Source organism: Rhincodon typus, chromosome 4, assembly GCF_021869965.1.
Source record: "Rhincodon typus isolate 14 chromosome 4, sRhiTyp1.1, whole genome shotgun sequence".
Lineage (NCBI taxonomy): Eukaryota > Metazoa > Chordata > Chondrichthyes > Orectolobiformes > Rhincodontidae > Rhincodon > Rhincodon typus.
The window spans coordinates 104,882,987-104,896,915 of NC_063335.1; the positions used below are offsets into that span (position 1 = coordinate 104,882,987).

At 40.6% G+C, this 13,929-nt stretch overlaps 1 protein-coding gene across 1 annotated transcript in view; it reads left to right on the top strand.

Moving 5' to 3' along the window:
* Positions 1-13,929, top strand: part of LOC109921402 (focal adhesion kinase 1-like) — a 106,992-nt gene that overhangs the window by 51,849 nt on the left and 41,214 nt on the right. The window contains exon 6 of the mRNA XM_048595915.1: positions 7,949-8,011. Within this exon, the coding sequence (XP_048451872.1) occupies positions 7,949-8,011 (63 nt within the window). The remainder of the gene's footprint in view (positions 1-7,948; positions 8,012-13,929) is intronic.

Below are 13,929 nucleotides of genomic sequence, written 5' to 3' on the forward strand. Positions count from 1 at the left end.
CCAATGTTAATACATTTGAAAGTTTTTCTGCTTGGTAAATTCAGGTATGCAAAAATCTAATTAGGTATTAAACTAAAGGCTAGTCAGTACATGAACCAGTTAAAATGACTGTTTTGTCCCTTTTGCTCCTTGTTTGAAGCTCTAGCTGGGATTAGTCAATCGCTTGCAATATTGGTTAGCACTAATTAGTTACGGTTCATTGTTTAATGGAAAGCACCTGAGGCTTGGCGTTAAGCAGTAAATAACTAAGTTCAGAATCATGAAGAAAAGAAAAAGTGATTAGACGAGTAATTCGGGCCTCTGCTGATCTAGCTGTTCTGAATTTACAACTTGGGACATTTTGAGTTTGTACCTTTTTCATAATAAGATCATAAGAAACAGTAGGAGGAGGCTATTCAGTCCCTTGTGCCTCTTTTATCATTCAGCAAGATCATGGCTGCTCTGATTGTAGCCTTAATTTTGCTTTCTTCCCTGATTCCCATAGCCCTTCACTTGCTTGTCAATCAAATAAAGATGTATTCAATGACCCAGCCTCCAGTGATTTCTGGGAATGTTAATTCCCCAGTCTAATGACTCTAAAATGAAAAATGTCCTCCTCATCTCAGCCTTAATTTTAAACTACATTTCCAGTTCTAAATACCACTTGGAAAATATCCTATCAGCATTTACCCTGTCAAATGTTCTCAGGATCCTATGTTTCAATGGGATCACTTGTTATTCTAGTTTCTAATAAGTACTGCACACAGTACTCCATATGTGATTTCTATCAAGACCCAGTTGCAGCGAGACATCCCTGCTCCTGTACTCAAATCCACTCTACATGAAGGCTAACATTCCATTTGCCATCTTCACTACCTGTTGCACCGGCATGCTCACTTTCAGCCACTGGTGGAAAAGACACTCAAGTCTCCCCCTTCTCCTATCGCCATTAAATAATTTTCTACCCTCTTGTTTTTTGCCACCAAAGTGGATAATCTCACATTTATCCACAATGCGCTTCGTCTGCCATACATTTGCCCACTCAGTCAACTTGTCCAAACCTTCTGCAGTTTACTACATTTTATCCCTGACACCCTTTTGACTGATGAATTAGCATTCCTCCATGTTGAACACCATGTGAGGGAAGCAATGAGGGTGGCAAGGACTCAGAATATACTCTAGGTGAGGCCTAAAGGGCATAACTGCTCAGCTGGGCCTGTGGTAGGTGCTGATCATAGATCTTAGAATCACTATATCTGTGAGGGAATCCCTACGATCTATGATCTATGATCTCTAATCCCTATGATCTATGCTGAGGGAAACAACAAGAAGAAAAAACATACTTGGCCTCATTTTATGCCATTCTGCCATTGCAGATGCATCTGTCCTTGACAGTATCAGTAAGAGTGACCACCAAGCAATCACAGTGGTGATGAAGTCCTGCATTTACATTATGCCACACATCACAATGTATTCTCAATCACCATGCTAAATGGACAGACTTCGAATAGATCTGACAACTCAAGTCTGGGCATCCATGAGGCGCTGTGGGCCCTTAGCAGCAGAATCATTCTCCAAACTGATGGCCTGGGATATCCCCCACTCTAACATTGTCTTCAAGCCAACGGATCAATCCTGGTCCAATGGAGAGCGCAGAAGAGCGTGCCAGGAGTAGCACCAGGCATACCAAAAATAAGGTGTTGATCTGGTGAAACTATAAAGCAGGACTGCTAGTATGCCAAACAGCATTAGTAACAAGTTATAGACAGAACCAAGGGATCCCATAACCAAGAGATCAGATCTAAGTTTTGCAGTCCTACTGCATACACTCATGCAGGTTTGATTGATTTTATTGTCATGGGTGCCAAAATATAGTGAAAAGCTTTACTTACGAGTGGTATAGGCAGATCACAGCAAGCAAAGGATGTACAGGTCAAAAAACTTAGAGGCATACAGGTTACATTACATGTTACATTATTTGAGGCTAGAGTCCATTCAACAGTCTGATAATGCCCGGAAAGAAACTGTTCCTAGTGCATATGTTCAGGTTTCTGTTCCTTCTGCCTGACGGAAGAGGTTGTAGGAGGTCATTACCAGGGTGCGATGGGTCTTTGATGATGTTGACCACCTTTCCGTTGGTAGTGAGCCATGTAAATAGAGAACATGGATGGAAGCTTGGCTTCTTTGATGGTCTGGGCTGTGCACACCACCTTCTGTAGTTTCTTACGGTCTTGGGCAGTGTAGTTACCACACCAGGCCATTATGCACCTGTACAGTAAGCTTTCAATAGTGCATCTGTGGAAATTGTTGAAGGACCTTTAGGACATGCCAAATTTCCTGAGCCACTTGAGGAAGAATGGCGTTGTTGTGCCTTCTTGACTGTTGCATTTACATGGGAAGCCCAGGACAGGTCGTCTGTTATCATCACTCCAAGGAACTAAATGCTCTTCACTTTCTCAGCCTCAGTTCCATTGATGTAGATGGGGGCGTGTTCTCCTCCTTTCTTTCTGATGTTGATGATCGTCCTTTAGTTTAGTCGACATTGAGAGATTGTTTTCATTGCACCATATCACCCAGCCCTCTATCTCCCTTCTGTACTTTCACTCGTTGTTAGATATCCTTCCCACTATGGTGGTGTCCTCAGCAAACTTATAGATAGATGGTGTTCATTTGGAATTTGGCAACACAGTCATAGGTGTCCAGGGAATACAGTAGGGGGCTGAGGACACATCCTTGAGGGGCTCCAGTGTTGGGTGTTATTGTGGAGGAGGTGCAGTTACCTATCCTCACTAATTGCAGCCTGTGGGTCAGGAAGCTGAGGATCTAGTTGCAGAGGGCGGAGCTGAGACCAAGGTCTGTCAGTTTTGAGGTCAGTCTGGATGGGATAATAGTGTTGACTACAGTTCTGCCTTCAACGAGCAGGAGTCTGACGTGGGTGTCTTGGTTGTCCAGATGTTCCAGGGATGAGTGCAGGGGTAGGGATATGGCATCCTCTGTGGATCTGTTATGTCGGTAGGCAAACTGTAGGGGATCAAGGCAGGTTGGGAGACTGGAATTGATGTGGGCCATATCCAGCCTCTCAAAGCACTTCGTGACTATTGAAGTCAGAGCTACTAGGTGGTAGTCATTAAGGCACGTTGCATGTGTATTCATGGGTACGGGGTTGGTGGTGGTCTTCTTGAAGCAAGTGAGGACTTCTGTTTGTAGGAGGGAGAGGTTGAAGATGTCAGTGAATATCTCCACTAGCTGGTCTGCACAGGATCTGAGTGCTGTGCTTGGGGACTCCGTCTGGGCCCATCGCTTTCCTTGAGTTGACTGCCAGGAAGACTGAGCTGATGTCTGAACCGGTGACAGAGGGAACAGGTGTGTCTGGGCCTGTCAGGGCAAGTGTCGCCACGCCGGGGGTATTCTGCTCAAACTGAGCATAGAAAGCATTGAGCATGTCAGGGAGGGATTTGTCATTGTCAGCAGTCTGGTGGTGGACAAATAAATGACTTACTGGAGGAGGAAGTTCCATAAATATCCCCATCTTCAGTGATGGGGAAGCCATCAGTGAAAAAGATAAGCCCAAAGCATTCGCAACAATTTTTAACTCCTCAGATATTAAAACAGTCCACGTCAAAATAGAGGAAGACCCGGACAATATCCAAGTTTCAGTTAACAAATGATATTCGATTGTGTTACCATCACTGAATTCCCCACTATCAACGTCCTGAGGGGTACCATTGACCTAAAATTCAACTAGACTACCCATAAATGAAGTGGCTACAAGAACAGGTCAGAGGCTAGGAATACTGCAGCGGGTGACTTATTTTCTGACTTTCTCGAAGCTGTCCACCTTCGGGAATACTCCCCACTTGCCTGGGTGAGTCCAAACCCAACAAACTCAAGAAGCTTGAGGCCATTCAGGAAAAAGCAACCACTTGATTGGCATCACATCTGCTAACATCCATTCCCTCTACCACCAGCACTTAAGTAGCAGAAGTATGTACCATCTACAGGATATACTGCATAAATTCACCAAATCTCCTTCAGTAACACCTTCCAAATCCACAACTACGGTCATCTGGAAGGACAAGGGCAGCTGATAGATGGGAACACCAGCACTTCCAGGTTTCCCTCCTAGCCACTCACCATCCTAACTTAGATATATATTGCAACTCGATCAGTGTCACTGGGTCAAAAACCTGGAATTCCATTGCACATATCTGCAGTGGTTCAAGAAGGCAGTTCATCCCACCAAAAACTTTTCAAGGGCAACTAGGGATGGGCAATGATTGCTGGCCCAGCCAGTGGCACCGTGTCCCTCAAATGAGTTTTAAAAAAAAAAAGGGTACAGAAGCTTCCTATAAACTTATCAATAGTATATTGGTAATTGGAGGTTATTGTCCACATAGGGAACCTATTGATAGAGCAGGATTTTTCAAATGGCGTGGTTATCCTTTGGAACATATGCCACCTGTTGGTAGTCCCAAGTCTGTTTAACTCTCGTAAACCCCCACCATGAATCTCATTTTCTTCCTTTTATTCCACCAGCACCCAGGCCATTTTCACAGGCTGAGCAACACTGTTCTCAGTTTCCTGCTGATGTTCAGTTGAGGCTTTGATCACATACGAATCCATGCCATTCCAATCAATCACTGCCTGAGGTAACAAGCTTCGTAAACTCACGGTGGCACAGTACTTAGCACTGCTGCCTCACAGTGCCAGGGACCCGGGTTCGATTCCAGCCTCTGGTGACTGTCTGTGTGGAGTTTGCACATTCTCCCCGTGTCTGCGTGGCTTTCCTTCGGGTGCTCCGATTTCCTCCCACAGTCCAAAGATGTGCGGGTTAGGTGGATTGGCCATGCTAAATTGCCCGTAGTGTTCAGGGAGGTGTAGATTAGGTGGGTTATAGGGGGATGGGTCTGGGTGGGATGCTCTGTGGATCGTTGTGGACTTGTTGGGCCGAAGGGCCTGTTTCCACACTGTAGGGATCCTATGAAATGCTCTATGAAATCCACTCAGGTTTCTCTGACTTCCCTATTGGATCCACTATTAACTATTTGGTATTCATAGCCCCTGAATTTGGACATCTCTCAAAGATCTTTTCCTTAAGAGATCTCATGTATATCTATGTGTTAATACTTTATTTAAATACAGTAGACTCTGTGTTGAAAAAGTGTACCAAATTGGGGGAGGGCAAATTACATCAGTATTAGGCAGGAACTAGGGAGACTTAAGTAGGAGCAGCTGTTATAGGGCAAGTCGACATTTGACATGTGGGAGTTGTTTTAAAGGCCTACTGATCAGAGTTTAGGCGAGCATGTTACAGTAAGGAGGAAGGACAATGATAGCAAGGTATGGGACCTGTTGATGACAAGGGAAGTTGTGAATTTAGTCAAAAAGAAAAAGGAAGCATATATAATGTTTAGAAAGCTAAAATTGGATAGGACCCGTGACAAATATAAAGAAAGCAGGAAAGAACTCAAGCAGGGAATTAGGAAATCAAGAAGGAGCCAAGAAATGTCCTTGGCAAGTAAAGTTAAAGAGAATCCCAAGGCATTTTATACACACTTTAAAAGCAAAAGGATAACTAGGAAGTAGATAGGACCACTCAAGGGTAAAGGAGAGAACTTGTGCTTGGAGGAAGAGGATATGGACAAGATCCGCAATGAGTACTTTGCATCGGTATTCATGACTGAGAAGGACATGGAAGATAGTGAGCTTAGTGTGGAGCATGCTAATATGCTAGGGCATTTTGAGCTCAGGAAAGAAATGCTGTTGGGTCTCTTGAAGAGCATTAAGGTGGATAATTCCCCAGGGCCTGACACCATCTATCCCAGACCATTGAGAGAGGCAAGAGAGGAGATTGCTGGATCGTTGACCAAGATCACTAGCCACTGGAGAGTCCCTGAGGATTGGCAAGTAGCTAATGTTGTTCTTCTGTTCAAGAAGGGAGATAGGGATAATCCAGGAAGTTATAGATTGGTGAGTCTCACATTGATGGTTGGAAAGCTATTGAAGAGGATTCTTACAGATAGGATTTACACTCATTTGAAAAAGCATAGCCTAATTAAGATATTCAGCATGGCTTTGTGCGTGGCAGGTTATGTCTTACTAAATTGATTGATTTTTTTTTGAGGAGGTGATGAGGGTAGAGCTGTGGATATTGTTTACATGGATTTTAGTAAGGCTTTTGACAATGTCCCTCAGTAGGCTTATTGAGAAGATTAAGATGCATGGGATCCATGGTAACTTAGCTATTTGGTTTCAGAATTGGCTTGTCCATAGAAGACTGAGAGTAGTGGTGGAAGAGTTTTTTTTGGCTGGAGATCTGTAACTAGTGCAGGGATCTGTGCTGGGAGTATGCTGTCTGTGATTTATATAAATGACTTGGATTAAAACACAGATGGGTATCGTAAGTTTGCAGTCAACACAAAGATCAGGGGAGTTGTGGATGGTATAAAAGGTTGTCAAATGATACAGCAGGTTATAAATCAGTTGCAGATATGGGCGGAGAAGTGGCAGATGGAGTTTAATCTTGGCAAGTGTGAGGTGCTGCACTCTGGGAGATCAAATGTTAAGGGAAAGTTTACAGTTAATGGCAGGACCCAGAACAGCATTGATGTATTGAGGGATTTTGGAGTCCTAGTCCATAGCTCCCTGAAAGTGGCCACACAAGCAGATAGGGTAGTAAGAAAGGCATGCTTGCCTTTTTTGGTTGGGGCATTGCGTACAAGAGTGAGGAAGTGATGTTGCAGCTTTATAAAACTTCGGCCACACTCAGACTATCGTGTTTAATTCTGGCTGCCACATTAGGATGTGGAGGCTTTGGAAAGGATGCTGTCTGGATTAGAGGGTACGAGCTTTCAGGAGAGGCTGGACAAACTAGGATTGTTTTCTCTGGAGCAGCAGAGGTTGAGGAGAGACCTGATAGAAGTCCACGAAATTATGAGAGGCATAGATAGGATTGACTGTCAGAATCTTTTTTCCAGAGTTAAAATGCCTAATACTAGAGGGCCTGCATTTAAGGTGAGGGGGAGAAAGTTGAAAGGAAACGTGAGGGGCAAGTTTTTTTTATACAAAGTGGTAAGTGCCTGGAACACACCACCATGGATAGTGGTGGAGGCAGATATGATAGGCGCATTTAAGAGACTTTTAGATAGGCACATGAATAAGCAAAGAATGCAGGGATGTGAACCATGGGCAGGTAGAAAAGATTAGTTTAGTTTGGCATCATGTTCGGCACGACATCGTAGGCCGAAGAACCTGTTCTTGTGCCGTACTGTTCTATGTTTTGTGTTTTAAAAATAGTCCACAAATATTGCAGATTATCTTGTGCTTCATAAATCTCTAAATCTTAAGTACAGATTATCCAAAAACTAAATTATTAAAATTAAAATAGAAAACAAAAAATTAAAATAAATTAAAATAATGATCTTTACCTCAGCTCCACTTGCATGTCTTTGTTCCATATCACTGGATACCCTCTTCATATTATTCTTGTATCACTGTGTCTATTCCTTCCATATCTGTGTTAGTTTATGAAATGTGTTGCTTCAGGCTGTGATTGAGTTGAATGGCATGAATTTATTTTGGAGGAAGCTGTACAGGTATATGGAAGAGAAAAGAATAGAAGGATTTCAAGACCCTAAGATGGATATAATAGCTTACTAGGGATAAGCGAAATCAGTATCTATGAAACATTAGCTCTGGACAGATAACATTAAGTTGGTCAGTGCAAATAATACAAGGACAGACTTAAATGAAAATGCACAAACTTCTGCGTTGCAGTCCACTTTTCTGGCCGGTCTGCCCAGATGTTAAAACTGAGTTCAACATTTCTTGTAAATCATTTTCTTAAGCTCAGATTTTTTTTCCTATTGTCATAATAGTTTTCTCTGTAGAATACGAATTCAAATGATTCATGGTTTAATTAACAGATCACTTTTTGATTGTAATTTAAACAATTTTTATATTTTTTTAGGAGATTCTATAGGGAAATGCGGGGAAATGCCTTGGAAAAGAAATCCAATTATGAATTGTTGGAGTGAGTAGCTTTTGTGTGTTTCTCTATTGTTGCATTTTAATGTGTAAGTAATTATCTCATTGTTTTAAGTAACTAACTTGCAGTTTGCCTCAAATTACTGCAAGAAGGATAAAAGCATACAATTTTATATTCCATATTTCTTTTTTCTTCTGAAATCTATTGAGACATTTGGACCTCAATAAATTTGATTTCAGTTAGCCAACAAAAAATTCAATTTAGTATTTTGGCATAATAGTCAGACCAATTATTGCAAACTATTCAGCATCAAATTCTAAGACTCTCTGTTTCTAAACTGTTTTCAAAAAATACTATGCCTTTGCGCAGCTTCAGAAGAGGTGACTTTTTTCTTACATTGTATCGTACAGTATTAACAGTACTGAAGCAGGCTATTTGACCCAACAAATCCACAGTGGTACTTATATAGCACGTGAGCCTTATCTCACCTTTTCATCAAACTCCACCAACATATCCTTCTCTTTTTTTTTCCCCTGTACTTACCTATCTCTCACCTAAAACCGTTTGTTTGCTTCAATGGCTCCAGGTGGGAGCAAGTTCCAGATTCTAACCATTGTTTGGATAAAGTCTTGCTGGGCATGACTTGTTGATTTATTAATGGCCTTTTTTAGTGGCCCCTAATTCTGACACCCCCACCCACACACACACACTCTCTCTCTCATGGAAGTATGTTCTCTGCATTTATCTTGCATCGTCTCCATTTCTTCTCTCAAGTTTCTATCTAGAGAAATCTAGTCCTCAAGAAATACAAGTATGAGCATATAACTTAGGAGCAAGAGTGGGCCTTTCACTCCCTCAAGTCTGTCGTGCCATTACTTAATGGCTGACCAAATAAAGGCATAAAGTATAAAAGCGAGTAACTTATGTTAAACTTGTCCAGAACATTAGTTTGGCCTCAACTAAAGTATTGATTCCATTTCTGTATGCCACACTGTAGGAAGGATGGATTGATTGATTTTATTGTCATGTGTACTGAAATACAGTGAAAAGCTCTGTTTACAAGCAGTACAGGCAGATCACAGCAAGCAAAAGATGTATAGGTCAGAAAGACTTGGAGACATACAGGCTACATTGCAGGTTCATTATTTGAGGCTAGAGTCCATTCAATAATCTGATAACGCCTGGAAGAAGCTGTCTCTGAACCTGTTTGTGCATATGTTCAGGCTTCTGTATCTTCTGCCTGATGGAAGAGGTTATACGGGGTCATTACCAGGGTGCGATGGGTCTTTGATGATGTTGGCTGCCTTTCCGCAGTAGTGAGCTGTGTAAATAGAGTCCGTGAATGGAAGGTTGGCTTCCGTGATGGTCTGGGGTGTGCATACCACCTTATGTAGTTTCTTAGGGTCCTGGGCAAAGCAGTTGCCATACCAGGCTGTTATGTACAGTATGCTTTCAATGTTGCATCTGTAGAAGTTGGTGAGGGACCTTCAGGACATGCCATATTTCCTGAGCCACCTGAGGAAGAAGAGACGTTGTTGTGATCTGCAGGCATTGAAGACAATGAACTTCAGTTATATAAATGGACTGGAGAAGTTAGGCCTCTTTTTCTTGGAGAAGAGATTTGACATAGGGATTTAAAACTGAAGGGTTTGCACAAAATAGATGGAGGAAAATAGCTCCAATTGGAAGAATTGAGCACAAGAGGGCACAAATTTAAGGTAATTAGCAAAAGAAGCTGTGGCAATTTGAGGGGAAACAAACACCTTTTCACTCAGTGAACAGCTCAGGTTTGAAATGTACTGCCCAAGAGTGTGGGGAAGGCAGGCTCAAATGAGCCTTCAAGAGGGAATTGGATTGTTATTTGATAAATCAGGACGTGCAGGATGTAGACGGAAGGCAGAGTAGTGGCATTAGATAAATTAGTCTGAGAAAGACGTTGCAGATAGAATGGGCTAAATGGCCTTCTATACCGTACCAGTTCTTTGATTCTGTTATCTTCCTTTTTTTTGTCTCAGTCCTCTGTTTTTACTGTAACCAACTACTGTATGATGTTTCTGTAAATGTTAAAATTATGCTGCATTTCCCCAAGTGCAGCATAATATTTGCAAAGAGGATGCACATGTGAATGCATATTTCACATTCAGATATGAATAATGTTTGCACACTATTAATTTGGCTGAACGTTAGTAATTTGAACAGAAAGTTAGTGTATGTGCATTTTGAATCCAAGGTGCACTGTAAAAAGAACAACGAGATGTACAAAAGCCAATGTGGAGCCATCCAAAATACGTGGGGCTGAAACACTGTAAAATGTACTTGCTGCTAACTAGTTGAAGATGAGATTTTAATCTGTGAATGCTGTATTCTTGCAATTCAGCATCTTTTATTAGTCATTACCATTCCTTTTTGAGGCAAATTGTTTTCATTGTTACGTGTTTATCCTTGCTGCTGTATTTTTCTACCTTTCCTGCTTTAAACCTTGATAGAAGAATCTTTTATTGGTGTATCGATTTTTTTTTTGAGTTAAAAAATTACAATGAAAGTACAATTGTTCTGGAAAGAAAATTGTTCAGTAATTGTAATTATCCAATCCTATGAAATCATCTAAGACCTTTAGGAGCAGTGGGCAGTAAACTGGATTTCCTCCATGACACCCTGGTGTGCTCCTACATCCCCCTAATATCTTATCCCCTTCAAAGGGCACGTTCGCATGTGACGACAGAAGGTTCTTTGACAATGAGAAGAGAGAACGTCAAAGCCTACAAATGATCTTTCCTGATAAAGCAGCAATCAACTCACATTCTTCGAATTTAGTATGCTGCTCACAGCGAACTCTTCTACATTGAGACGACCAATTGCAGACTGGGTGGCTGCTTTGCAGAACAGCTCTAGTCAGTCTGCAAGCATGATCCTGATGTTATGCTTGGTGTTTTATTTTGCCATATTGCTCTCTGCTCACTCCCTGTTCTGGTGAAGCCCAACACAAGTTTGAGAAATAGCACCCCATTTTTCACTTAGGCACATTACAGATTTCAGGACTCAGTAATCAATTCAACAACTCCATACTGTGAACACTGCCTTTTATTGTTATGAATCCCCCTCCCCCCAAAAAAAAATGCTAGTCTCTATTATTATTAATAACAAAGTGTTAGAAAAAATCGGCAAGTCTGGCAGCATCTGTGGAGCGAGAAACAGAGTTGATGTTTTGGGTCTAATGACTCTTCTTTGGAACTGTGCCCTGCTTTCTCTGGTTTTGCTTTTAGACACAGCTGTTCTTAATCTGCCATTAACACTTACTCCAGACCAATGTTTGTTTTTATTTTCAGCTATCATTACCATTCCTGATTCATAGAGTTACCTTACATCTTTGTCAATTAAACTTTCTTTCTCTATTTTATCCCTGACCTTACTTTTTGTTCTGCCTGAATCGTTCTCCTTTTTCAACAGAATAAAACCATCACCTTTCTCACCTTTCTTCCTCTCTTCAGCTTGGAAGAAAGGTCACATTATACTCAAAGATAATGTTTCTTTTGCGTGGATGCTACTGGACTTCCCGAGTTTGCCCAGCACTTGGTGTATTTGCTTCATATTTCCAGCAGCCGTGGTATTTTGCTTTTATTTTAGGTTCCTAATAATCTTGATTCCTTGATGAGTATTTTTGAACAATGCAGCAACTTCAAAGTATAATTTTGTTCTTTGAACCAAATTAAATTTATTCCTTTCAATAAAACAAAGACCTCCACTGATGTAAAATACAGTTTGCATTTTATTCTCCAGATGGTCAGTGCGATACCTTATGCCTTTCCTAGAGCAGCTTTTAGGAGCTAAATGATCAGCAGCAGGAGGATGTTCACAAATTAATAATGGTCAAGTTGGTCAATTAGAAGGCAGATCAGATTACCATTCATTCTATACGCTTACTAATTAGAATCTGCACAGTCCTTCAGGGTGGCATGAATAACGTTCAGTGTGGAGTCTTGTACTTAATAGAGCTGAACAGACAAGCTGCCTTAGGGTAAATTTTGTGACTAAACAAATATTGGCTAAGTCGTGGACAAACTGGGTTTTCTGTTAACGTGTAAATTTATTTGATGGTTAAACAGCAGTGTTTTTCAGACCTAGGCATTTTTTGGCATTTGTGTTTCTTATTGTCTTCATATCTGAAGTGTTCATAACAAAAATAAATGGGGTTGTATTCATCCTGTTGATTTCCTCAACCTCTACTCTCCCTGGATCGAACAAAACGACAGGCAAAGAAATGTATACAGCCATTTTGTTTCTGTCAAGTGTGGGTGAAATGTCTTGCTCACTATTTAATATCTTTAATTCCAAATTAAAGTCCTAAATGGTTAACTACAGACTTGACTTTTTCCACAGCTTCACTGACTGTGTATTTCTGGATTTTCTATTCTTACAAACAAAAGTTGAGAATTTCCTTGGGCTTCCCAAAGGTGTTACGCTGTATTATGTATTGCAGATGCTGTGACCTCTCTGTTTGCAAAAGACCAACTAAAATGGCTCGATAGGAGTGTGTGCAGACACTTTGATTATACTCCACTTGATCTTTGATTTTCTGAAATCTTACTCCAATGGTAGTTCATCTCGCATGTTTTAATCTTTGAGAGATTTTTTTAAGTCTCCATTGGTAACTCGATCTTTTGTAATTCTGTTAGGTGCTGTGAAGTTGCATATTAATTGCTACCCCACGCTTATTTGTTATGACTCTATCTACTTTCTACTTTTTACAGTAATCACTTTTGCGATTTTGACTCATTCTTCACATAACTGGTGCAGTCCACCCTCAATTTGTACCATTTAGGATTTAAATACATTTTTCCATGGTCAATATAATTATTATAATAGTTCAATTTTATTTTCATCATTAGGCTGTCTGGAACAGTGCCTAGTTGTTAATACCTCAATATGTATGATGGTGGTGATATAAATAAGTATTCATGAGTACTGTTTTGTGATGTCTTTATTTCGTATTGAAATGTTTCAACCGACAAGATATTAGCAATCCTAACAAGTATTCCTGAATTCAAATCTTAAGCATGTGTGCAGTTATACAAATTATTTTCAACTTAACATTTTTCTAGCACAATAGCAAGGTTTTCTAAAATAAACGTTTTGAGCATTGAACATCCTGAGAGTTTGCATAAGTGTGACTGGATTCACTATGGATCGGATTGCTGTAATTTGTAACAGTTTGATCTGGAACATTGCCAGTTGTCTTTTTTTTGTCAGACTCATTTTCACACTGCAGCGGCAGATGGTTCTGAAATCTGCTTTGTGGCTTGTAGATAAATGTTAAGCCTTAAGCTGACCCACTGTTCCTGGGATGTCAGATGTCAAAGCTTTCTTTCATTTTAAGTGGATCTGCCCCTGTGGCTGTTGAAATTGCATATGTTCTAGCATTTGGTGAGTATCAGAGTATTTAATCGTATGTTGTGCATGAGTACATTTCCCTCAGGGATTTAATGAATAACTGGTTCAAGACCAAGATTTTAGTGATTCCAGAAATGAAAGCTCAAACCAGTGATGTGGATTAATAAGATGTTTCAAAGAATCATCATTTCCAAAACTATTTTCTTTCAAACAAATACTTAGTTGTAAAGGCCATTTTGGAGAAGGGAATGTTGTGAACAGCTATTGAAAAAAAATGTAGAACATGTTGAGTGAGGAACAAGTCTGAATATAGCTTTGGAACACTGATATAGTATTCCAAGTAGAATTACTGTCAGCAATTTGACAATGGATGTTTCTTGTTAAAGAAATTATCCAATTATAACACTTGGACGGCTGAAGCCCCCATTGCCTTAAGTAGAAATAGTTACTACCCACTACAGTCCAGTTCTCTGGCCTTCAACTCGGTCTCTCTCCCTGGCAGCTGTTGAGGCTGAACCAGACTCTTTGCTATGTTGGTGTAATATTTGAGCAAGAAATGAGCTTTCTGCCATATA